This window comes from Denticeps clupeoides, chromosome 4 (assembly GCF_900700375.1).
Source record: "Denticeps clupeoides chromosome 4, fDenClu1.1, whole genome shotgun sequence".
Lineage (NCBI taxonomy): Eukaryota > Metazoa > Chordata > Actinopteri > Clupeiformes > Denticipitidae > Denticeps > Denticeps clupeoides.
This window is the reverse complement of record NC_041710.1, coordinates 28,607,546-28,633,327: the sequence shown is the minus strand read 5'-3', so window position 1 is coordinate 28,633,327 and position 25,782 is coordinate 28,607,546. Positions and strand designations below refer to the sequence as shown.

At 45.0% G+C, this 25,782-nt stretch overlaps 3 protein-coding genes and 1 non-coding gene across 8 annotated transcripts in view; 3 read left to right on the top strand and 1 right to left on the bottom strand.

The window, feature by feature from the left end:
* The first annotated feature begins 647 nt into the window (after positions 1-647).
* ptpn9b (protein tyrosine phosphatase non-receptor type 9b) lies at positions 648-9,532 on the top strand. The gene is made up of 13 exons (XM_028978619.1): positions 648-804; positions 1,843-1,986; positions 2,112-2,201; positions 2,543-2,667; positions 2,885-2,990; positions 3,109-3,219; positions 3,459-4,153; positions 4,266-4,362; positions 4,600-4,669; positions 4,871-4,949; positions 5,074-5,224; positions 8,370-8,577; positions 8,662-9,532. The coding sequence occupies exons 1-13, from the start codon at positions 772-774 to the stop codon at positions 8,883-8,885; spliced, it is 2,133 nt and encodes a 710-aa protein (XP_028834452.1). The 5' UTR covers positions 648-771; the 3' UTR covers positions 8,886-9,532.
* A 1,595-nt stretch (positions 9,533-11,127) lies between these two features.
* Positions 11,128-11,201, top strand: trnai-aau (transfer RNA isoleucine (anticodon AAU)). Its single transcript has one exon. It is a non-coding gene; the product is annotated as a tRNA-Ile (tRNA).
* Positions 11,202-11,982: 781 nt separating this feature from the next.
* On the bottom strand, positions 11,983-15,414 carry exosc9 (exosome component 9). Its single transcript, XM_028977784.1, has 12 exons — positions 15,270-15,414; positions 15,105-15,199; positions 14,676-14,795; positions 14,465-14,567; positions 13,593-13,730; positions 13,400-13,482; positions 13,179-13,311; positions 13,006-13,094; positions 12,773-12,919; positions 12,465-12,601; positions 12,321-12,385; positions 11,983-12,247 (listed from the first exon to the last, which is right to left on the bottom strand). Exons 1-11 carry the CDS (start codon positions 15,333-15,335, stop codon positions 12,330-12,332), a joined length of 1,167 nt encoding a protein of 388 aa, XP_028833617.1. The 5' UTR covers positions 15,336-15,414; the 3' UTR covers positions 11,983-12,247; positions 12,321-12,329.
* A 3,587-nt stretch (positions 15,415-19,001) lies between these two features.
* apbb2b (amyloid beta (A4) precursor protein-binding, family B, member 2b) overlaps positions 19,002-25,782 on the top strand; it is a 32,071-nt gene continuing 25,290 nt past the window's right edge. For all 5 annotated transcript variants that reach the window (XM_028976708.1, XM_028976707.1, XM_028976706.1 and 2 more), the window contains exon 1: positions 19,002-19,065. The gene's annotated coding sequence lies outside the window, so the exon portion shown is untranslated. The remainder of the gene's footprint in view (positions 19,066-25,782) is intronic.

Genomic DNA, 25,782 nt, shown 5'->3' with positions numbered 1-25,782 from the left:
TTTCATGCAAGACTTTGATGACTTTGACTAGACATTGTAAATGTTATCGTCATATTAAGTGAATTGCACTGTCTCTGTCTGAGTGTCCTTTACACATCGCCCAAGTGTTCATGTTTCTCTGCAGTAGAGCTAATAATATAGATTCAGTGCCAGGGACACACACACACACATTCTGATTAAGAAAAAGCTTTAGAGTGATTTGCTGGATCACTTCCCACATCCACAAGTCTGCAACACGGGCGCGCCTTTAATGGAGATTCGTCCACCACCCCTCCTCATTCTGAATATTACCCGAGCTTTTACTAGAAATTATTAAATTATAAGATCATGCAGAGTACAACATTCATGCACAACAATGGCCAGGAACCAGCCAGGACTTCTGTTTGGCAGACGTTGTTGAGAGAATAACCAAACTATAACGTGGCTATAACGTTTCTATAACGTTTGTTTTAATAAGAGATTAACTATTTCCATAACAACACGTTAATAAGTGGTCACTATGAGAAACATAATTCATTAACCAAAACCAGAACATTTTGCACGGATGCTTGTGGTTTTTTTAATTTATTTATTATTATTATTTTAAAGGAAGGCATGCACGGAATTCAGAATGTCCGTGGGAAGAGCCGAGTCCGTCCCCTCGTCCGCCTGATTGATGAAAGGTCCCTGGACGCCCGGCGCGCTCCCGGGCGACCACTCCTCATCACTCGCGCGCCCGGCTCTCGGCGCTCGTGTGCGAGCACGTAGCCACGACGCAGCCGAGGCTTCAAGATGGCGGAAGCCCTGACAACTCAGGAGGAGACGGTAAGGCGCGACTCGGCGCTGCTGCTGCGCCGCCGCCCGGTCCCCTCCGCTCGGCGCGGCGGCCCGCGACCCGCGGCCGTCTGACCGGCGCGCACGTCCCGGCCGGCTCTCGCCCCGGCCGCGGCCCCGCCGCTCTCCGAGCTGGGGCTCGCTAGCCGGGCTGCTAGCTGGGGCAGCGGATTAGCACGTTGTTTGTGGAGAAAACGCCGCGCTCTCGCTGTGCGCGGCCGGCTCCGCGGGCGCGTTAAATATGCTGCATGTGGCCGCGGTGTTTGTTTTTTCTGCTCTTTGCGCATCAGCATTTGTCCCGTGCTGGTTTACCACGCAGTACTGGCACAGCAATAAACTATATATAATATGTGTGTGTGTGTGTGTGTGCGCGAAAACATCCCGTCGTGTAAGAGTGGGCGAGCCAGCGATGTGTAATTTGCCTGGTGGGCGCAGAATCTCGTCCCGAGAGAAGCCCCTGTATCACTGTTCCTTCCACGCGTATCGATCAGCCGCGTTGTGTCGAAGATTAAAAAAAAAAAAGAGGCGAGTTGTGAGAGATCTTCGTTAGTTGAAGTTCGTGGACGTGTTTGGGTCATTTTTTGGGGTACAGTAAGTGTAGGAGTCTAGTGGTCGTTCTCATAGTCATCGGTCTCCTGCATACGATGCTTATGTGAATGTCTTCTTTTTTTGAAGATGGAGGATTTTTTTAATAGTCCCCACACTGACGTGTTGTATCTTGTGTGGGAATTGTAAACTGTCCATTTGACCCCGCGCAAGTCCTGGGTAGTGTGACCCGAGACGCTCTGTGGTGTCCTGCTCTTCCTTCCCACCAGTTCTGAGCTGAGATTTGGTAAGAAGTTGTTCGTGCCAGCGAATCGAATCCCTCGTGGGTGAACAACTGGAGTGAGAATCCGGCAGGGGGCGCAAGCCGCATTGGGGGGGGGTCTTTCCTAGTATAATATTAGTAAATGTATTAATTAATGTGAGCAGAGCGGTGGAGTGGCGTGTTTTTTTTTTTATTTGTGTTGTGTGTCCGTGTCCATCCAGGCTGTGGAGGAGTTTTTAGCGGAGCTGCGAAGTCGGGAACAGGCGCAGAATGTTGTCCTGGTGTCCGAGATCACAGCGGTCAAGTTCCTCATGGCGCGCAAGTTTGATGTCCCCCGAGCTATTGACCTCTTCCAGGCATATAAGGTACTTAACAGTTTTGACTGACAGAATTGTTAATGCATTGAGATTCTGAATAGAGACCCAGAAAAATATCATATCTCTCTTCATTGATGATGTGATGTGTGCTGATGTGTGATTTTGTGCTTCAGAATACTAGAATAAAAGAAGGAATCTACAACATAAACCCAGAAGAAGAGCCCCTGAGGACAGAGCTACTGAGTGGAAAGTTCACCGTCCTGGTTAGTGTGTCTTGGTCTTTAACTGGGCAGTGGTGACCTTGTCAGTGAGGAAGCGGCCTCGTAATCAGAAGGTTGCCGGTTCAAATCCCGATCCGCCGAGGTCCCACTGCGGTGCCACTGAGCAAAGCACCGTGCCCACACACTGCTCCCCGGGTGCCTGTCATGGCTGCCCACTGCTCACCAAGGCTGATGATTAAATGGTTAAAAGCAGAGGACTCATTTCGTTGAGTCACTGTGTGCTGTGCTGCAGTGTTTCGCGCTGACATTCACTTCACTTTCACTAATGTTCTGTGCAGGATTACATTTAATACTTATTAAAACTGGTCACTCTGTGTGTACAGCCTGGACGGGATGCGAAAGGTGCTGCTTTGGCTCTCTTCACTGCTCGCTTCCACCGGCCAGACCTCACTTCACATAAAGCAGTACTGCAGGCCATCATATATCAACTGGACAAGGCCATTGAGAGGTACAGACTCCCAAATCGTGCCAGTGCTCCCAAACCCGGCCCTTAGGCCGTCCCATTTAATCTGCATTTTCATGTTCTATCGCCATTCCTGAATGTACGTACTAAATAAAATTCATGTAGGTGGGTTCTAGCATTTTGTATTGCGTGCTGGTTAAGATTTAACGGAGCTTGCTCTTATTTTCTTCTTCTGTCCCGGTTTCTCCTACCTTCTCTCTAGTATTCAAACTCAGAGGGATGGGCTGGTGTTCATCTATGACATGACCAGTTCAACATATGCCAACTTTGACTATGAGCTATGTGTCAAGATCCTCAACCTACTCAAGGTGCACACCCTCCCGAATCATTTTTGATTAAGAATAATCAATTAACATTTCAGTTTGTAGTTCTGTTTACGCATCTGTTCAGAAGTTCATTTAGTCCCTCTGATTGTCTTGGTTACAGGGGGCATTTCCAGCACGTCTGAAGTGTGTGTTTATCGTGTCGTCTCCTCTGTGGTTCAGAGCGCCATTTGCGGTGTTGCGACTTTTTGTGCGCGAGAAGTTACGAGAGCGAGTAAGTGTTATTCATTACTCCATCTCTGCCACATTTTGTCATTCTATTTACTTTTAGGGCTATAGTTTTAACCTATAAAATAGGTTAAAAGGTTTATAATGTATTATATAACCTATAATTATGTATTATATGTATTGTATTATATAACATGTATTATATAACCTATAATTATGTATTATTTAACCTATAAAATAGGTTAAAAGGTTTATAATGTCTATTTTGACATTTGCCCCTTGCAGGTGTGCACGGTAAAGGCCAACGAACTGGCCAGTCACATCCCAGTATCATCTCTGCCAGATCATCTGGGCGGGACCTTGCATCACAGTCACATGACTTGGGTTCAATCCTGTGTCAACTCCTCCACCACTGGTCAGCATAATGATGCGAACGATAACATGAACTGTGTGGGTGATCTGCCGCCTTCCTACTGGCCTGGACAGAGCGTCGTCCCTCTGGATGGGACCAATGCCAACCTGCCCAATCACCAGAGCCCGGCCAGTCACACGCAGCACTGGAATGGCTCTGCTCTGCAGGGGCGTGTGCATCACCCACCACCACAGTCAGACACACCCCCAGACACGCCTCTGCATAACACGCACACCAATACAAACACACACAGTTCTGTTGTAATGCAGTCCGGTTGTGGGATTCAGGGAGACGGCGTTACAGAAGAGAGAAACAGGGAGGACTATGAAGACGACGTGGATGGAGTACCCCCGCTGCCCCAGAAGTCCAGGCCCCCTCCGCCCTCCCATAGCCCCCCCCTGTTGCCAGCCTCGGTGATTACAGAGCTATCGGTGCATATGCCAGAGCCAGGGGGCATGACTGTTCATGAACTGGTTGACCATGTGAAGCGGAGCCGCAAGAGAGGAATCTACCAGGAGTACGAGCAGATCCGGAAAGAGCCACCCACGGGAACGTTCAACTATTCAAAGTGTGTGCAACTGATACCCGCTGAATCCAGCTTTAAATTGATTTAAGTAAATTGACTGTCCTTGTGATTGTTTCGGGTTTTTTTTTTTTTTTTTTTTTTTTTTTTGATCCAGGAAACCTTCCAATCAAAACAAAAATCGTTACAGCGACGTCCTCTGCCTGGATGAGTCACGTGTTCGACTGACTCCACTCAGCGAAACTGAAGATGAGGTATGGATCCATTTACACTATTGGGGTAAAAAAAAAGCAAGAAACTCGACTCATCTAGTGAGGTGGTTACTTTTTTCTGTTCAGTTACATATTACACTCAGAGGGATAATATATTTTATGTACTAAAGTATACAGTAAGAATTATCTTAAGTGTACTGCTTAATTGAATCCAGATCTTATTCATTACTTTTTAAGCACCTTGTGGGTAATAATCTCTCATATATTTTGTGTGTTCAGACATCAGACTACATCAATGCCAGCTTCATGGATGGCTACAAGAGGATCAGAACTTACGTTGCAACTCAGGGTGCCTGCCTATCATCTATCTTTGTATATTGTGCCTAGGGCCCAGTTTAGTGTATTTGATGACTTTGTTAAATATAATTTAATACATTTTTTTAACCAAATTTATTTAAATCTGGAACCTTACAGGCTCTTTGTATTCAATCTCTGCTAGTGGTCTTTGTGTAAAATTAAAATGCTTCTGCTGTGTCTGTGTGTGCTTAAGGTCCGTTGCCAAAGACATTTGGGGATTTCTGGAGGATGGTGTGGGAACAGATGGTCCTAATCATAGTCATGACTACCAGGTTGATTTATTTGAATCTTTAAACATTTGTATTTTAAATATTGAAGATAGAACTTGTTTTGGAAGTTTTTGGTAATGTCAAGGTATGCAAGCAAACACTAACATTTGTGAATGTTTGTGTGTAGGGTTGTGGAACGTGGCCGGATTAAATGTGGTCAATACTGGCCACTTGATGCTGACCACACTGAAGATTATGGTTCTTTTCTGGTGAAGAATGTACAGATTAAGGTCTTTCAGGACTTCAAACTCACTCACTTGGAGTTGTACAACAAACAGGTATGGATGGATCAGTTTTATTTCAAGACATTATTACACCAAAATTAAGCACTTTCAGAATTTAATACAGTATGTGCCACAGTGGCAAAAGGGCTCTGTCCCTTTGACTGCTGAATCTCACTACAGAGTGTACATACAGTGGGTATGGAAAGTGAAAAATTCACTCTTTCTTATATTGTAGCCATTTGCTAAATTCATTTAAGATAATTATTTTAAGAAAAACAGAATAGATTACATTTTTACAGATTTATTAACAAAGAAAAACTGAAATATTATATGGTCCTAAGTAGTGCTGCATGATTAATCTAATCGCAATCATAATCGATGTCAGTCTGTGCGATTACATGAACGCAAAAAGCTGCAATTTAAATGATTAGTACATGGATTGGATCTGCAAAGTTTGTGAGCTGACTGAAGTCTCATTTCAGTCGGATGTGATGTGTTTGGTCACATGACTTTCAATTCGGAGACATATGCATATGGGTAGACGGCGCATGACGCGCTGCATCGTACGTCAACGTCGCCCCCATATTGCGATAGGCTCTGCTGTGGCGTGAAGCATATACATGTCTATGGAGAGAAGCATGTCTATGGAGAGAAGTGCACTCTTGTGCTGCTTGGGGCTGTACAAACCGCTGTACGCTCCAAACCAGATCCCGGGGGATTACATTTCATAGGTAAGGCTGGACAGTTGTTTTGAATATATTTGGCCATTATACAATCCCGTTTTATATGTCTTAACCTTAGCTAAGCTAGGCTAAGATAGCGAAGCTATTCATTCCTGTGTTCAAGTCAGCCTCCAAACAACGGTTTAGTTAAAACTAAGAACTATAATACGGGATTTTATAATGACCAAATATAATCAAAACAGTTGTTTAGCCTTACCAGGGTTTGTCGTTTGACAGTAATGTAAAAGAGTTTTTTGTGATTTATTTGATTTTGTAGAATATTGTATTTTCAGGTTGTTATAAGTAGTTTGTATGTTTCACTTTGAAATTAAACATTTCACTATTAGCATGGGACTTTTCATTAATATACAAGCAAGTGTCCTTTATCATATCGCAATCGCATATCGCAATATTGATCTCAATAATCGCAATATGTCTTTTTTCCCCAAATCGTGCAGCCCTAGTCCTAAGTATTCAGACCCTTTTCTGTGATGCTCATATATTTTACGGAGGTGCTGTCCATTTTGTCTGATCATCCTTGAGATGGTTCCACACCTTCATTTGAGTCCAGCTGTGACTATGATTATACTGATTGGACTTGGTTAGGAAAGCCACTCCCCTGTCTATATAAGACCTTACAGCTCACAGTGCAAATGAGAATCATGAGGTCAAAGGAACTGCCTGACGAGCTCAGAGGGAGAATTGTGGCAAGGCACAGATCTGGCCAAGGTTACAAAAATTCTGCTGCACTTAAGGTTCCTAAGAGCACAGTGGCCTCCACAATACTTAAATGGAAGACATTTGGGACGACCAGAACCCTTCCTAGAGCTGGCCGACCGGCCAAATTGAGCTATCAGGGGAGAAGAGCCTTGGTGAGAGAGTTTAAGAAGAACCCAAATATCACTGTAGTTGAGCTCCAGAGATGCAGTTGGGGGATGGAGAAAAAGTTTTAGAAAGTCAGGATCTGAGACTTATTTTAGCACACATAAAATAATGGAGTGGCTTCACAACAACTCCGTGAGTGTTTTTGATTGGCCCAGCCGGAGCTCTTATTCAAACCCAATTGAGCATCTGTAGAGACCTAAAAAGGGCTGTCCACCAACGTTTACCACCCAACCTGCCAGAATTGGAGAGGATGCAAGGAGGAATGGCAGAGGATCTCAGGTGTAGAAAAACTTCATGCATCTTTCCCAAAAAGACTCATGGTTGTATTAGATCAGATGGGAGCTTCTAATAAATACTGAGCAAAGGATTTATATGTTCAGCTGTCCTCACCCAGAACCCTGTTCTATGGTCTTTAAAGCTTTCAAATCACGGTGCTCCACCTTTTCTTCTCCGGACAATCATTTTCCAGATGCCCCAAACGGTCCAATATTATCAGAATATCAGTCCGCCCTTGAAGTTTTTCTTGGAGAGAAGCAGCTTCTTTGCTGCCCTTCTTGACATCAGGCCATCCTGCAAAAGTCTTCATCTCACTGTGGGTGCAGATGCCCTCACACCTGCCTGCTGCCATTCCTGAGCAAGCTCTGCACTGGTGGCACCCCGATCCTGCAGCTGAATCATCTTTAGGAGATGGTCGTGGCGCTTGCTGGACTTTCTTGGACAACCTGAAGCCTTCTTCACAAAACTTGAACCTCTCTCTTTGAAGTTTTTTATGAGCTGCAATCTTAGTAGCAGCAATATCCTTGCCTGTGAAGCCCTTTTATTCAACGCAATGATGACTGCACACATTTCCTTGACGGAGGAAGAACAATGATCTCAAACATCACCCTCCTTTCAAAGCATCCAGTCTGCTATTCTAACTCAATCAGTATGACAGAATGATCTCCAGCCTTGTGCTTCTCAACACTCATCTGTGTTAACGAGAGGATCACTGAACTGATCTCAGCAGGTCCTTTTGTAGCAGGGCTGAAATGCAGTGGAAATGTTTCTTTGGGATCAAGTTCATTTTCATGGCAAAGAGGTACTTTTGCAATTCATCTGATCATTCTTCATTCTGGAGTATATGCAAATTGCCATAATAAAAATGGGAGCAGCAAACCAGTATTTGTGTCAAGTACAAGTACCACATGTTCAAAGTCCTGAAAAAGGGACAAAGGCACATACTCACAGCAAGTTTCATGTTACTTTTAGTCCAGGTGACCTGATTAGAATTATAGACAATTTCTGATACCAAACTACATTTACAGATGTTCTCCACTCCAGTCGGCCATAATGAATGTTCATGTTCTACCCGTTCATTTGCTCCTCTGGTTCTTAGTAAGAAAATTCGGAGGGGCATGGCAATACAACAATTATTACACATGCAATTCATATGCATGAAATGTAAGATGAAATACAAAAGTAGTATGTGTTTTTTTTTTATTATTATTATTTATTTTCCAGGATGTTCGCATTATGATCAAATCCTCATTGGCTTATCATTGCAGTTGACAGTAAATGAGATTTTGCTTTAATGTGGTTTCCCTCCGTTTCAGACAGGAGAACGAAGAGACGTGTCTCACTACCTTTACATGAGTTGGCCTGATTTTGGTGTGCCCAAGTCGGCATCTGCCATGTTGGACTTCAGGGCTCAGGTTAAAGAGAGACAGGAGGCAGGGTTAAGAGCCTTGGGTTCAGAGTGGACAGGTTCTCCCGGGGGACCCCCAATAGTGGTGCATTGTAGCGCTGGCATTGGCCGTACAGGTACAGAAAGCAACTCTAGAAACAAAATCACAGCTCCGAATGGTGTTAAGCATGATGAAAAATCTATCTCTTTCTGTCCCTTAGGTACGTTTTGTACGTTAGACATATGTCTGTCACGTCTGGAGGACATCGGAACCGTGGACATAAAGGAGACTGTGCGACGTATGCGGACACAGCGGGCCTTCAGCATCCAGACGTGGGACCAGTACTATTTTTGCTACACCTCCATTATCGAGTATGCTCAGAGGACTGGTCGCATACCCCCACTCGAGTGGTCCGATGCTGAAATTGAGACAGACAGTGAGTGAAACGAGACGGCAAGCAGAAGATGCTGAATACAGAAATTCTCCAACGTAGGGCTGAAGGATGAGTGAAGAAAAGGACCGCCTACCAGAGAAAAGAATACGAATGGAACGATCCGGTCCTCACTGCCTCTCGTACAAACTCACTGCCACGGAGTTGAGATGATTCATTTGTCCTGCCACTTTCAAGCCTTTGTGTTATATTGTGAAGGACTGAGGACTGAGTTGAGGCCTGTCGTGGATTGAGTCAGTGATGTGTTTTTATCTGTTGTAGCATTTTTTTTTATTTGATATATATTGACTTGCACATTTGTAATGGCAAACTTGAAAAATTACTCACTTTATTTGCCTTGTTTCTGTTATCCGTTCTCGTTTTTCCCGTCTCTGCATCTCATGTTACAGGTTGTTTCATCCACCACACATTTTTAAGGTGCGTGAAAACAAGTAAAGCTTGAATTTTCTCCCTATAATCATATATTGATACTGTTTCTGCTGTTGAACAACTGACCCTCATGTGATTTTCATCATGTGCATATGTAAACTAACCTAAAAGCCAAAGTGATCACATTGGATTAGTGGATGTACCCTTAATTAGAGTTGTGAGTTACACCCAGTGTATATTCTTGTAAAATACATTTATATATTGTGCATAACAACCTTTTGAAAAGCCTTTGTTTAAAAAAATCTATATAGACTTGACATCTAAGATATATAAATATATATGTATTATATATTTTATGGGCTAGAATATGCGGTGATGAATGGAGATTATGATATTGTAACCATGGTGTCTGTGTAATGGTCAGACCTGCATCATTTGAAGTTGTGTGTATGTATCTCTGGTGATGCCCGTCCTGAACTCTTCGCCTTAAAAGTGAACCAGAAGTCTCACTGCCTGCCTCCTCCCTCCCTCTGCCTTGCATCACCCATTTGCCTGCATTTCAGCCTCCGTTCTTTCATTTTGTACCTTTTTATTTTTGTTCATTTGAGATTCTGACACTACTGCTGTGCAGTGTAGTGAGGTTGAGACTGCCTCTGATGTTTGTGCCTTCCTGCTTGCCGTAGCACGGTGTTGCTCTTTTTTAAGCTCAGGGGTTTTACTCTACTGTTCTAGTGTCATTCTCCAACATCTACACTCCCCCATAACCATTTCAAATACCTATCATTTTTTTTGTATTTTATACAATATACTGTATTATACTTTTTTTTATTATTTATTTATGTCTTTGTAATAGTTCCTCAGTATTGGAAAAAAATATGAATGTTGCTATGGTACTTAAAAACGAACCGAATAACCAATGGCTTTTTTATTTGATAAGCTAAACAGATCACTGAAGTTTTGGGCAGAGAATGAATCTCGCTGAGCTTATAGTGACATTGATGTTTCTCCTAAGCCATGCCAGAGATAATAATGTCAAAAGTATTTTTTTAATCGGCCAGCTTCATTCTTGTCCACGTCTGTGCCAGACGGATTAAAGACAAAGAGAGTGAAAACCTGAATGTTCTAGAGAGTTCCGGTGATTGACAACCACAGTAACTCTGTTACCTGCTCACTTTTAGCAGTTGCCATGGAGCTGACCTTTGACCTCTGGACTAGAGCCTGTTTGGGTGGATACCCCACCCTGCTGCTGGTGGGTGGTCGGTCCACATAAAGCTTGTGATGGTTAATAATAGGACAGGTTTGGGAATACTGATCCTGAAACAGCCTTTTGAGGACAGAAGTTGGTGTGTCCTCTTAGTTAAATTTCCTTGAGTGATGGGAATGCGATGTTGGTGTTTTTTTTGTTGTGACTGTTTAATGGCCTTTTCCTGTGTCTGCATTAGTGTTGTAGTGAAAACATGGATATTCAGAAATGCTTGTGTGAATGTTTGGCTGTTCGATGTTCTTATTATCAGTGAGTTTATATAAGCGGAAGGGCTGGGAACGTTTACCAATGTATTATACTATGAATAAATATATGTGAATTTTGCAAAACAGTGTAAATGGTTGAAACTGTTCATGTTTTTTTTTACCTATCAGCAAAAAATTGCATCTGAGCACAAAAAGAATAAATTATGCATGAAGGAATGTGTTACGCAGATGCACACAGGGTTTTTACTTTTGTACCGACATCCAGTAGTCAGAAGAACATTATACAAGGACAGACCAGTGCGCATAAACTTTGAGCCTGACCACCACACATGGAGAAAAGCACCTCCTACGCAACAGCTAACTATTTCATGGATTGACCCAGCATGTCCTCCACATGGCCGGTTAGCTCAGTTGGTTAGAGCGTGGTGCTAATAACGCCAAGGTCGCGGGTTCGATCCCCGTACTGGCCATGCAATTTTTCAGTAATTTCTAACATTTGGGCTGAAGCCTCTGCCAAAACATAAAAAAAAGTATTGTTTGTTGAAAAAAGAAAAAAAATATTGTCAATTAATGGTCCTTGACACTTTTCTTCTACGCCCATGTGTGTCCAGTTTAGTCTCAGCCAGTGTCTCCTTTTTTTCATTTTTAGCAAGCCTGTTATTATTATACCATTTACACCGCATGACTCTTCAGCCTATTTATCCTCTTGATTAATAATCAAGGGTGGTAGTAGCCTAGTGGGTAACACACTCGCCTATGAACCAGAAGACCCGGGTTCGAATCCCACTTACTACCATTGTGTCCCTGAGCAAGACACTTAACCCTAAAATTGCTCCAGGGAGACTGTCCCTGTAATACTGATTGTAAGTCGCTCTGGATAAGGGCGTCTGATAAATGCTGTAAATGTAAATGTAAATAATCATAAGGGGAAAAAAAAACACACACAAATGCAATTTCTGCATATTCAAATCATATAAAACGCACCTAAATTGTCATATATTGTACACGTCATCATCATTTAGTTCTCATTATAAGGCATAAATATTTTATTAATATATTTTGTAATATATTATCCAATAATTAAACAGTATATTAGACTTGAATCTTGTGGCTTGCAAAGCTTGATTCTATTCTTGTTCACAGAACCCACAATAAAACACTAACTTTTCTGTCATTTTTATGTTCACATTTTAATACGGTTTCCTTAAAATATAGTTGTTATAGATATATACAGATTATTGCCATTTCATGTGTGTGTGTGTGTGTGTGTGTGTGTGTGTGTGTGTGTATATATATATATATATAACAGACATCAAACATTTTCAATTTTTTTTATAGACATAAGGTTTCTTCCACACAGGACATTACCAAACCTCAAATAACAAAAAGAGCATTTAAATATAAAGAGTGTAAGAACAACAAAAAAAAAAACTTCATCTGCCATTAGGTGGTAAGGGGGCTCTTCACTTTTGTTAGCTGTTACCGCCTCCTCCTGGTTACGTCTGGCCATTGCACCCTGAGAGGTATTAAAAAGAATGTCAATACCAGTTTGTACAATGATTTGAAGAACATTGGATACAGACACACACCTTTTCCTACTATTGTAATACAACCACCTCCTCTTCTTCGCTATCTGAGATGACGACGACATCACCTACATTAAACACACACAGTCTGTATTATATAGAGTGGGGGGGAAAAGTGATTAAGTGCTGAATTTGATTATTTCATACCTTTCCTGCTGCCCTCGGCTCTTTCCGGCTGATCTTCCATTCCTTCGTCCTCCTCATCCTCTTCCACCCCCCATCCACTAGACACCCCTTCCCCCACCTGTCCCAGCCCAACAGCATGCAGCACTGGAGACAGTGTCCTTTCACAATCGTAAGTAAAAGAGAACATCTGTGTGGAAGGGTTTTACATCAAATCAGTGTGGCTGACAACAGTCTACGCAGTTGGCAAAGACTTCTGGACTGTGCAGACGTTGTTCTTTATAGCTGCACAGTGAACAGACGGGAGTTCTTCCACGGCACCACAAGGATACGTCTCGGAGGGAGTCTCGGCATTGTGAATAATTTCACGGGCCGTCTCCTGGACGTCAGTCATCTCAACCGGAGACTCGACTGTTTGCAGCGATGTTATCCGCTCCTTGGACATGGACTCAGCAAAGCCACACTTCCCTCCCTCTTTCCTGAGACAAGCCAGACATCTCCTATTAGCAACCCACCCCAACGTCATACGAGTATTACAAAAACGACATCATGCAGACGCACAGACCTCACTTTCTTGTCATTATCCAGAGCTTTGTGAATCAATTCCGTGATTTCAGATACTTTCACACTGGCGATCTTACTGCACCGCAGAACCTGTCACACAGATCATGGCTGGCATGAAGAGCTTAAATCGCTCCCTCTCCATTCTCCTTCCGCTGTCTTGGCTTATTCTCTCACCTGTTCCTTCAGCAGCATTATCCCTCCACTAGACTGGATGGAACAAATTTCTCTGTGCTTGTTCATGGCGATGAAGAGCAGGCCATCCATCACACGCTCCTCTCGCTCACATGGGTCCACCAACAAATAGGTGCTAGCATGAGAATGTAGGGAGACGTTATAATGCTGAGAGGATGGACTAGTGTCTGTAACTGGTTTGTGATTGATGGACGGTGACTTACCCCTGCTGGAAAAAGGCAAAGCTTACACTAATAGGCATGTGGTAAATACTCAGGGGGATTGGGTCTCTTTCTGCAGCTGGATGCTGTATATGTACACACACACACACACACACACACACACAAAATCCTTAAGTGTTTCATATACAGTATAATACAGTTTTAAGACAAAACTAGAAATTCTGGCAAAACTTACCACAGTGATATCTTGTCCCTGGATGCTGACATCTGGCCGCCTAAAGTGTGAGAGAGCCGTAATGGCAGCTATGCTTGAAGCATCCATAAGATTCCCATCATAATTCAGTACGTGGACATCCACACGGATCTGCCAGACCTGGAAACAGGGACACGAGTCTGAAAATGAGTCGATTGGCTCTGACCAAAGCCTATGTTCAGAATAATGGAGACAACAAAAAGGCATTATAATTATATAATCTAGGATGTACAGAAAGGCAGAATCTTACTACAGGGTTCTTACACATTTTTTAGAAAACAATTTCCATCACTTGTCTATTACTCAAAATGTTCATGACTATACATTCTCTGAAATTTCTGCGCAAACTTCTGATCAACTAGACTCATGACAACCGTGGAAAAGCAGTGTTTCTTCCTCCAAGTTCACGCAGCCCGAGTAAAATAGACCCAATCAGGATTCGACCATAAGGAGTGAAAGTGAAAGTAAAGTGAACACTGCAGCACAGCACACGGTGACAACGAAACATGTCCCCTGCTTTTAACCATCACCCTTGGTGAGCAGTGGGCAGCCATGACAGGCGCCCTGGGGAGCAGCGTGTGGGGACAGTGCTTTGCTCAGTAGCACCTTGGCGCATCGGGATTCGAACCGGCAACCTTCTGATTACGGGGCCGCTTAACTGCACCTTAACCGATGAGCCGCTGAGTAAATCATATTTAAATTACTTTCACACGACTTTATATGTTTATTTCGTATTCCAAAACTTTTCAAGGCCTGGAAAAATTCTCTTTTCAAATTCCACATCTTTTCCAGGTTCTAATGAGTCTAGGAACCCTGTTACTGGTTCCACCAATTCTAGCCCCTGATCGGATTACCTTCTCTCCGGAGATGATGCACAGGGACTCCATATCGATGCATTTGGAATTGCGCAGACATCGCTCCAGTTGCCTGTTCAGCTTCACAAGCAACTCGGACTGCCTGTACAATCAGGACCAAAAAAGAAACAGAATTTTCTTCGTAGGCAACAGAATATTGCCTGGAGCACCCAGGTGAAAGCCAGGCAGTGTGTGCACATGTGTCTGTCACCTGCTGGGCTCAAATGCAGGTGATGCCATCTGCGACAGCTCAAGGTTGGTGAATAAGAGTCCCTCCGTGGGTCGAGAATCTTTGGGGGACGCCAGTTCACAGGAGACCTGCGACAGGACCCTGCAGAGTATAATGCCAAAACAGGCAACTTTTTATTAGTAGTATTTAGGGATGTGTATTGGCAAGGATCTCATGATACAACACCATACAATTATATCGCGAGAGCTGAAATACAAGATACTGTGGTCGGTCTGTTAGTCTCTCACTAAAGAAAACGCTGGACGATATTTGCCATCCCTGTATCGATACAATATCACCACGTAAAATATCGCGATATATCGCTGTACCGATATTTTCTAACACCCTAATAGTATTATTAAAGCTGCGTAGATATAAGCGTAATACAGACGAAATGAAGGAAACACACACCGCGTCTTTCCCAACTCGACGGTGCAGCACCCATATTCCGTGCCAAAGGTGATCTTTATGCTTCTGTAGTCATAAGTCTGTCTTCCGTCCTGGCGCTAGAAAACACAGGAATAGACAATGTTTATTTCGTCAAACATGAACTCGACGGCGATTAAATGGGGCTACCTTCTTCTGCTCGATTGCCTGCAGCAGAAACTGTCGCTCGCAGTTGGACAGCGGCGCGTCTTTCATCGTGTCCCGCAGAAGCTGTGGCGTGTTTACAAGGCGCGTTGCCACCACGCGTTGGCCGCGGCTGGCGCGGTCTGATGACGCAAGCTCGTTCCTGCGCCAGCGACACGGAAACACCGGGCTCTCTGCTGCCACCTGCCGGCCCGGCGGCGACGCTCATGCACGCACAGCGAGCGAGTTGCATGGAACATTCTGTAGGAACATATTATTCATATGTGGAATTTAGAGGTTGTTTGTTTTTTGTTTTTTTACCAAAAGAACAAATTTATAAATCCAAATAATGAACAATGAGGTACACCCTGCAAAATTTTGTTTAATGAAGGAAAATTCTGTGCCAGGAGCTGCACTGGACCACATGGTGTGAGCAGACCTACTTCCAAATTAAGAACAGCCCCAGGCCGCTGAGATGACTAGACACACGCTCTACTTTTATACAAGTTTTATAAAAGTGTTATGTTTGTTCATACGGCAGAAGTGTCCTGAGTTAAGAAATACTAATTCCACAAACAAACAATAAATTAGCCTGAAGATTTTAATTTAATAAAATTATAGATGCAATGCAATATGGGATGGAATTCTTAATTTCTCTGAGCCTTGACAAAATTAATAATCTGAATAGCATCATTACTCAACATAGCCACAGCCACTAATTACTACTTGCTTTCCAGAGTTGCAGCAGTGGAGTTGTCAGACAATATTAATTTCTTTCAGCAGTACATTAATGAAAATGCATTTCCAGCCAACAACTTGTGTGGGTAAAATTTTCTCACTCACTCACCCACCCACCCACCCATTCTCACTCACTCACTCACTCACTCACTCACTCACTCACCCTCTCATTCACCCACTCACTCACTCACTCACTCACTCACTCACCCACTCACCCACCCACCCACTAAATCACCCACCCCCCCACTCACTCACTCACCCACTCACTCACTCACTCACCCACCCACTCACTCACCCACTCTTCCACTCACTCACTCTCCCTAAATTACATTTACATTAAAGCATTTATCAGACAGTGTTATCAAGTGTACCTAACACAGTTACCGGAGCCCATCCCATGGCACTGAGACTGACCCAGGGCAGGGTGCCAGCCCACTCCAGGTGGCAAACACACACTATTCATTCACACACTTACACCCATGGCCAACTGAGAGCCAGTTTCCCTAGTGTACATACCTTTGGACAGTGAGAGGTAACCAGAGAACCAGGAGGGGAATGGCACCTGTATTAGGAGAACATGCAAAGGAGGTGGGCTCTTAACCGAAGGGTTCAAAGTTGCGGGTTCAAATCCTGGACCACTGAGGTGCCACGGAACAAAGCACCATCCCCACACACTGGCTGCCCACTGCACAGCAATCAGTCACAACCTTAAAATAGCTGAAATGTGTCCTCGTGTCTCGTGAGGGAGCAGTGGGCAGCTGTGACAGGCGCCCGGGGAGCAGTGTGTGGGGACGGTGCTTTGCTCAGTGGCACCTCATTGGCACTGTGGTGGCCTAGTGGTTAAGGAAGCGGCCCTGTAATCAGAAGGTTGCCAGTTCAAATCCCAAGCTGCCTAGGTAACACTGAGCAGAGCACACAGTCCCCACACACTGCTCCCCGGGTGCCTGTCATGGCTGCCCACTGCTCACTAAGGGTGATGGTTAAATGCAGAGGACACATTTCACTGTGTGCACCGTGTGCTGTGCTGCTGTGTATCACAATCACTTCACTTTCACGGGCGTTTATAGTCTATTGGACAGTAAATAGTGGTGTTTTTTTCACTGGTACTTTTGCACAGTTCTGTTTTATGTGTTCTTCTCATTTCAGGTGGGATGCGTCCTAGCTGTTTTCCATTTGTTGGTCCTTTGAAATATACACTGAATATATAAAGCCCCCATTTGTCACGAGCTGAAGGCAGACCTGAGTAATATTCATGCTGTCCAATCAGCACCTTGATATGCTGCACGTGTGAAGTGGGATCTCGGCCCACTAACACAAATTTAGACAGATTTGGGAACAATATTTGATCTTTTGTGTGTGCAGTGAATGTTTCATATCTTTCAGTCCAGCTTATGAAAAATGGGAGCCAAAACCGAAGTGTTACATTTTGTTGCTCAGTGTTTATCCCCATTTCATTTCATGTTTCCTTCTGGAAGTCAGGATGGATGTACAGCCAGAGGTTTCATATAGTTTCAGAAAACGATAATAATATACACATTTTTGTGCTGCTAATATTTTCTCTGTCATTGATGTAAGCACTCTGGCATTATTAAATGATACAGTTTTCTGTGAAAATGATTGCTGTAAATGTGTCAATTCTTGCTTTTCAATATTAGAAGGATTCATCCATTTTTGCTGACACAGACAACCCAGATGTCCAACCTCTGGTCATCTCCAACCTAGACTACTCAAGCGCTACTCAACCTCTCCAGCTGATCCTGCAATAAACAAATGAAAGGGTCAAAGGGCACCAGTTATAGTGGTTGTCTGACACACATTTATGCCACACAGCTCCGCAAGATAGATGTTTTTCATTTGCATTTTCCAAACACATTTAATTTTTTTGTATGAGATATCAGTATCGTTGATATTACTTTCATCAGTATCAGAGGAGTCCTGGTTGCTGGTAATAAACTGCTGACGAGACGACTCAGCATGAAACGTACCAGAGGGTCACCACAGCTACCTCCACCATCACTGCTAAAGCTTCAGGGATCTTTAAATGGACCAGTAGCATCATAATGGACATGTAATGTCCACCATGACACTGGACTAAAACCTCCTCTACACTGTCCAGTACCTCCATACATAAACAGATGCTCTACACTTTAGACTTTTCATCCACAACAACCTCTTGGACTTTTTTCTCTTCTTGGACAAATCATCACCAACCCTGGACTGACACCAATTTCAGGTTCACTCTACCCTGGAAGGCGTCCCTCTCCGTATCACTCCTTCCCAATGTGTCTTCCTTTTGAGTTTTTCCTTGAAGGGTCAACTGTAGGGCTGAGCTGATGCATCAGGGTGTGGTGGTGGAATCACGAGAACACCCGGTCACCCGGGGCAGTGGTGGCCCAGCAGTTAAGGAAGCGGCCCCGTAATCAGAAGGTTGCTGGTTCAAATCTCGATCCTCCAAGGTGCCACTGAGGTGCCACTGAGCAAAGCACCGTCCCCACACACTGCTCCCCGGGCGCCTGTCATGGCTGCCCACTGTTCCCTCAGGGTGATGGGTTAAATGCAGAGGACAACTTTCTCTGTGTGCACCGTGTGCTGTGCTGCGCTGGTGTGTATCACATGTGACAATCACTTCACTTCACAACCTGTTAAAATGTGGTAGTAGCCTAGTGGGTAAGACAATCAGAACCAGAAGACCCAGGTTCAAACCCCACTTACTACTCGTGTGTCCGAGTGTCTCCAGGGGGACTGTCCCTGTCACCCCTGTAAGGCGCTCTGGATAAGGGATAAATTGTTATGGCCAGCTTGTTCCAGGGTCACTTAAAAGAACGCCTACAATCTGGAGTTATTACACAGTAATAAGCGCCGGGCCTCTTATTAGACGTAGCTCCATTTTTAACTGCAGGTTCGCGTTTCGGGGGGGCGGGAGTACTTCCGGTGCCTCGCGCCGTGATTGGTGGGTTCAGTTCCGGGGCGGCAGCGGCGACATCTGGAAGGGAGGAGAGGAGCTGGCAGAAGAGAAGGCGGCGGCGGCGGAGGAGGAGCAGCAGCGGAGCGCAGGGCGCGGCAGGTGAGGGACGCGGAGCGGGCGACGCGGCCGCGGGGAACGGGCTCCGCGGTGGGACCGCCGCTTTTATCACGGCCGCGGGGCGGGTGATGTCTGTATTCGGTCGGAGTTGCGAGCCGAAAACAACACGACCGAACAAGCAGCTCACCAATTTCCCCAAAATTGCGGCAGAAACTTCGCTCAATGATCGTAAATATCTGGTCTGGGTAAAAAAGAAAAAGTTATCCGGAACCCGCGAGTTGTAGTAAAAGTTGTAGTTTAGTAAAACCGCAGCTCCGTAGTAATTTTGCTGTTCGGGGGGGGGGGCTCGGTGCTGTTTTGGGGGCGTCTGTGGGGTCTCCGCAGTGTCTGCGGCGCCCCCTCCTGCCGGAAGAGAGACCGGGCTGGTCGAACCCTGCACCAAATCCTGGACCGTGCTGTAAGGCTGGAGCTGGGGGACCGCCCCCCTCCAATCTTATTAAACAGCCTCCAGATCTGTGGTCCCCCCCCCCCCCAGATCCGGACCATGAATGTTTTTATGCGCTTTGCAGGTTTAGTCGTCGCCTTGTGCATCAACAATTGTGCAACGTGAACATGCTCAGGTTTTTATTCAACATGCATGCGAACGATTCCCTAAGTAATGTATTCAGTTGGATTTTTTAAATATTACAAGTACAATCTTGACTTTTACGCGAACAGACGACTAATCGTTCGTTCTGTTGCTGAATGCTGAGACTCTGCCTGGAGAAAGTTGTATAAGTGGCCTAATCTCGACCAGGCCGGCCTGCACTTCATTTGGAATGATGTCATTCCCCGGAGCGGCATGAAGTAGATTTTTCTTTTTCGTCTTCTCCTGTCCGTTAGGAGCCGGCGCTGGGGATTTGCTTTGGGCCGCGCGAGCCGCCTGTTGAACGCGTGACAGCTGGCGCCGCTCAGCGTACGTCAGTACTGGCGATGGAAATGTGGAGGCCATCTGCAACGCGTCTGGAACGCTGCGGCTGTTGCTGCAGTGCCGGCTCCTTGGGGACCCGCCGTTCCTACAGAGTTTTATGTCCCCGCTGCTTCAGCGTCCATGATGTGTTATGGGCCATTACAGGCTGAAGCCCGGCCAGACAGCCGGTCCCCGGGCTATCCGGTCTCGGCCCGTATATCATAACCCGACTCTTATGGTGCAGCGTTATTCCGACCGTTCAGGAGCACTTGGGATGTGCTGGCGATGGTGACGATCCGCCCAGAATCCACCTGAAAGAGGCGGTTCTTTTTCACCTTGTGGTCTTCAAGATGCTCAGAGGGTGGTGGTAGCCTATAGCATCAAACCCCACTTACTACCGTCATGTCCCTGAGCCACACACTTAGACGTGAGTGTCTCTCTGTAACTAGTGACTGTAAGGTGCTCTGGATATGGGCTTCTGATAAATGCCGTAAATGGTGTGTGTCACTGTGGTATTACAATAGGTAGATATTGTTCAAGTGTGCGCATACACACACACACACACACACACACACACACACACACACTTTATACAGGATGTACATCCTCATTGCACAGTGCTTGGCCTCCTTTTACCGCCAGTGGCATGATGTCATTACTGATATTTGGGGTACGGGGCAGATCCGCTGGATCCTTGCAGCAGGTTCTGTCCCCCCCACCCCACCCGTCTCTCTGTGCTGACGGGGGAAAAAGTGAGTCAGCCCGTCTCCCCCTCTCTCGACTTCCAGAGTCTGCAGAGGAGAGAGCACTGTGGGGCTCAGCATGTGTGTGTGTTTTGTATTCACTGCTTATTTGGGAGCAAATATGATGAAAAATGGGAAAAGAGGAGATTTCTGTCGACGTGGGAACATGTTTCTGGTCTCCACTCCTTAGTCTGAGTGTAGGGCTGAGGTCAGATATAGGCTCAGGAAAGGCCTGTTAAACAGAGGGACACATATATAATGCATACGATGCATAATTATTACTCTCTGTCCTCAAAAAATATGGGTTTACATATGTTTATTGTCATAAATTTTGAGCTTGCTCTTGTTTGTTGTTTTGATGTTGTGTGATGCATAAAACGCAAGATAGAACTGCCTTGATCCAGTTGCCACGGTTACTTGGTGTATGATGAACCTCCGGTCTGTAAGGAAAGGAATGAAAAAGTGTGTATGTGCAGATGTGTGCATATGTCCTACGGTGTGTGTGTGTGTGTGTGTGTGTGTGGATGACATGTGCGTTACTTGTTTTCTGGCTCCACCGGGCAGAACTGCACCTCACCTTGTGACTGCCTGAAGCGAGCTCCTTCCTCGCCCCGCCCACCCTGCATAAAAACACACACCTGACTTATTTCATCCGTCTCTAAATTTAGAGTTCCTTCTCATCTGCAGGATAGTGTGTGTGTGTGTGTGTGTAGATGTGACTGCATTGTTGTTGTAGGAAGCAGGCAGCCGTGGGGCCTATTTTCATAAGGAGAGGAAAACCAAAGCCCCTTTCATTCAGAACCAGTGTGTGTGTGTGTGTGTGTGTCTATCCTCCTCTCTGCTATATTACTTTCAGCTGCTGCGGTGTTGTGGTGGTACAGGCCCTCGGGTCTGACCTCAGATCTTCTGTAAATGACGGGAGCAGATATGCGATACACCCGTGTGTGTGTGTGTGTGTGTGTGTGTATTTTAGTAACCCCGTTGTCCCTCTGATGTTGTTGATGTCGTGTGGACCTTTTCCCTGGTTTCCCTGGTTTCTGTCGTCACGGTGACTTGTATTACTTTTGATTGAGTATAAATACACACAGTTTGCTTGGGATGCGGGTCTGGGTTTGTTGGTTAAAGATGCACTGAACTAGTCAGCACTTTGTGTTTCTGTTGTGCACTGCACAATATTTTCTCCATATCTTGGGGTTTGCCAACGCGTGTTTTAAAGGACTTCCGCCTCTCTTCAATGGAAATGTTCAACAGGAGGCCACCTGGTCATGGGTTTTTGACTGTTTAGGACTTTGTAATACTGATTTTGCCATATTTTGAGGTTTTTGTTGAATAATACTGGAAGCCACACTGATATTTCTCCCCCATCCATCACCGGCCTGCGCTGTCATTACATGAACTCCAGAGACTCATTTTAGATGCACATCTTTCCACTGCATGTCAGGCACTCACGCTCTGGATGTACAAGTGTGTCAGGGGCTCTCTAAGTCTGTGTGTGTGTGTGTGTGTGTGTGTTTCTGCTTGTCAGACTTGTCACCGGTTCGTCTTTTCATCTCAGTTTTCAGATGGTGTGTGATTTTATGCAGCTTTAAATGCCTGGCTTGTTCGGCAAAAATTAAATTCACATAAATTTTCACTTCATTTGCATAGACAGCGCAGGTTTATTGAGCAGGTTGCTGTGTGTGTGTTTCGTATAGAAAATATTTAATGGGTGAATGTTTATGGACTTAGTTCTCTTTTTGAAAGTCAGCAAACCCTGACACTATAGTGAAGACCAGACCTTGTAACTGCTAGGAGCGGTCATTAGTAACCGTTCCTGACGCATGCATAATGGCCTTATTTTAGGCTTTTCTATTTCTTCCATTTCATGTTTTTTTTCTTCAGACTTTTTCTTTGCTCAGTATTTTGCAATGAGTCTTCATTAATTTTTGAATCCTTCAACCATTGCTGATGCTGAGGTTTTTTCATTAGAATGTTTGAAGCCATTAGTTACTGTGTCATGCTCATTATGTACAGGTGGTAATGTGCTGTATGTACAGTAATGTGGCACACTTTTCATCCTGATAACCACATGATATTCCACTGTATACTGTGAACTTGGCAGCTTGGCCAGACACAGAAATCTACTTTTATTCTGGGCAAAATTGCAAAGAATACTGCTCCCCGGGCACCTGTCATGGCTGCCCACTGCTCACCAAGGGTGATGGTTAAAAGCAGAGGACACATTTTGTTGTTTCACCGTGTGCTGTGCTGACAATCACTTCACTTCAGAAATATTTGTGAACTTTTAATGAAATGCTGTTGACCTTTTTGTACTTGTTCACCAGTCCCTACCAGTTCTGTATGTGATATGTAGTCTGACACGGTGCGTGATTGGCAAGTCTGCCAGAGTTACATTTTTTCCGCATTGAGAATATGCTGAGATGTCAGGAACAGTCAGTCTAGAGGAGCGTCTGCGTGTTTTCTTTGTTCCTCATGCATATTGATGGGCTGTATAATGTGTCAGGCAGGAGCAGCTCTCGGCATGAAAACATGTTCCTCAGATGTTCACTGCTCGACCTTCAAGTACCCCCCCAGGTTAGAGGACGTTTGCAGGGTACGTCTGAACACTGAGCTGATTGACCAGCCTGTTATAGAGAGAGGAGACATCGCCGAAGATCAGTAGATCAGCAGCTCAACATCGGAGTGGAGAAATATCGCCTTATTTCCGGGATCCGGATTAATTTGGGATGTGTTAATATACACTGCTCAAAAAAAATTAAGTGAACACAAACATTAGAAATCCTAGATCTGAATGAATCTCCTCCCTGACCTGGACTAAAGCACCCAGCAACCCCTGGACAGTCTGTGGTGCAACATGGTGTTGGTGGATGGACATGATGTCCCAGAGGTACTCAGTTGGATTCGGGTCTGGGAAACGGATCGGCCAGTCCATAGCATCAATACCTTTGTCTTGCAGGAACTGCTGACACTCCAGCCACATGAGGTCTAGAATTGTCTTACTTCAGGAGGAACCCAGAGCCAACCGCCCCAGCATATGGTCTCATAAGGGGTCTGAGGATCTTATCTCGGTAACTAATGCCAGTCAGGCTACCTCTGGTGAGCACATGGAGGCTGTGCCGCACTTCAAAGAAATGGCACCCCACACCATTACTGACCCACTGCCAAACCGGTCATGCTGGAGGATGTTGCAGGCAGCAGAACGTTCTCCACAGCATCACCAGACTCGTCTGTCACATGTGCTCAGGTTGAACCTGATTTCATCTGTGAAGAGCACAGGGTGCCAGTGGCGAATTTACCAATTTTGGTGTTCTTGGGCAAATACCAAACATCCTGCACGGTGTTGGGCTGTAAGCACAACCCCCACCTGTAGATGTCGGGCTCTCATACCACCCTCATGGAGTCTGTTTCAGACAATTTGAGCTGGAGGTCATTTTGCAGGACTCTGGCAGTGCTCCTCGTGTTCCTCCTTGCACAAGTAGCGTCCTGCTGCTAGGTTGATACCCTCGTACGTCATCCTCCAGGTCTCCTAATGCCTGTCTGCTGGTAGCACCTCCATGCTCTGAACATTACACTGACAGACACAGCAAACCTTCTTGCCACAGCTCACGCTGATGGGCATCCTGGATGAGCTGCACTACCTGAGCCACTTGTGTAGGTTCTAGACTCCGTCTCATGCTATGAAATCACCGCCAGCATTTAGAAGTGGCCAAAACATTGGCCAGAAAGCATAGGAACTGAGAAGTGGTCTGTGGTCACCACCTGCAGGACCACGCCTTTATTGGGGACGTCTTGCTAATTGCCTATAATTTCCACCTGTTGTCTATTCCATTTGAACAACAGCATGTCAAATGGATTGTTAATTAGTGTTGCGTCCTAAGTGGACTGTTTGGTTTCACAGAAGTGTGACTGACTTGGAGTTACGTTGTGTTGTTTAAGTGTTCCCTTTATTTTTTTAGCAGTGTATTTACAGGATATGTTCTGATTAAAAGTCATTTGCAGAAAACAAACTATTCTATTCTACTATGGGGCAGTGGTGGCCTAGTGGTTAAGGAAGCGGCTCCGTAATCAGAAGGTTGCCGGTTCGAATCCCGATCCGCCAAGGTTCCACTGAGCAAAGCACCGTCCTCACACACTGCTCCCCGGGCGCCTGTCATGGCTGCCCACTGCTCACCAAGGGTGATGGTTAAATGCAGAGGACAAATTTCACTGTGTGTGCTGCTGAGTATCACAACGACAATCACTTCAATCATCTGTCTGTATACATTATTCTACGCCTGAAATATACATTTTGTAAACAGCGGATGGATTAAGAGCTGAATGTTCATGTTTATGGCATCATGCTGGGGCATTCTTTGTTAGCAGCGATGAATTTGCTTGTTTCCTTTTGTTCGCATCCAAAAGCCCAGAAGACGTTTTTTGAACGTTCCCCCTGTGCCAAGATCTGTTTGCGGAGTGCTTAAAGGCTTTGCATGTTATTTTCTGAGACACGGACGCTTCTCTTGCGGCCAGCGAAATTTCCACTGTCCGTTCATGCTCTGGACTGGTGTAAACACCCTTGGTGCTATTTTGGCATGAACCACTCCAGCCAGTCAGATTCAGGAAGCACCACGTATTTGGATGTAAAGGTATTGTTAATCATCATTTGTATCGCTACATGAATGCCACTGGGAGAGCTCACCAGCCGAGCGTCGTCTCACCAGTTTCTGACCACGCGGCCCGACAACGTGCTTCTCAGATCTGCGTATTTGACCCGTGAAGGTCGTAGGTCTCCTTGTGCAGGGGTTTGGGCTACAAAAGTGCAAATTTTGGCTACACAATAAACACGCTTATGCACGTCTAGAGCATATTGCAGACAGACTCCATACATAGAAACTGCATTTTTTTGTGCGTGTGTTTGTGTAATTAAAGCTTCTCAGAAAGCAAATGCCAGAGACTGTTTTCACATTCCCTCAAATTCCTGATGTTTTCCCCTCTCTGCTTCTGCTGGATGTTCTTTTTTCTTTTCTTTTTTTTAATTCTCATTAAAAAGCGTTCCAGAAAGAAATTACACCCTCAGCTTGCCTGCTT

Coding starts and splice junctions, on each gene's coding strand:
- ptpn9b (XM_028978619.1), top strand. CDS start 772: ATGGCGGAAGCCCTGACAACTCAGGAGGAGACG. Junction 805..1,842: donor TGACAACTCAGGAGGAGACG/GTAAGGCGCGAC, acceptor GTGTCCATCCAG/GCTGTGGAGGAGTTTTTAGC. Junction 4,154..4,265: donor GGAACGTTCAACTATTCAAA/GTGTGTGCAACT, acceptor TTTTTGATCCAG/GAAACCTTCCAATCAAAACA.
- exosc9 (XM_028977784.1), bottom strand. CDS start 15,335: ATGAAAGACGCGCCGCTGTCCAACTGCGAGCGACAGTTTCTGCTGCAG. Junction 13,731..14,464: donor GCATCATCTCCGGAGAGAAG/GTAATCCGATCA, acceptor CCCTGTTTCCAG/GTCTGGCAGATCCGTGTGGA. Junction 13,095..13,178: donor TAATGCTGCTGAAGGAACAG/GTGAGAGAATAA, acceptor TCTGTGTGACAG/GTTCTGCGGTGCAGTAAGAT.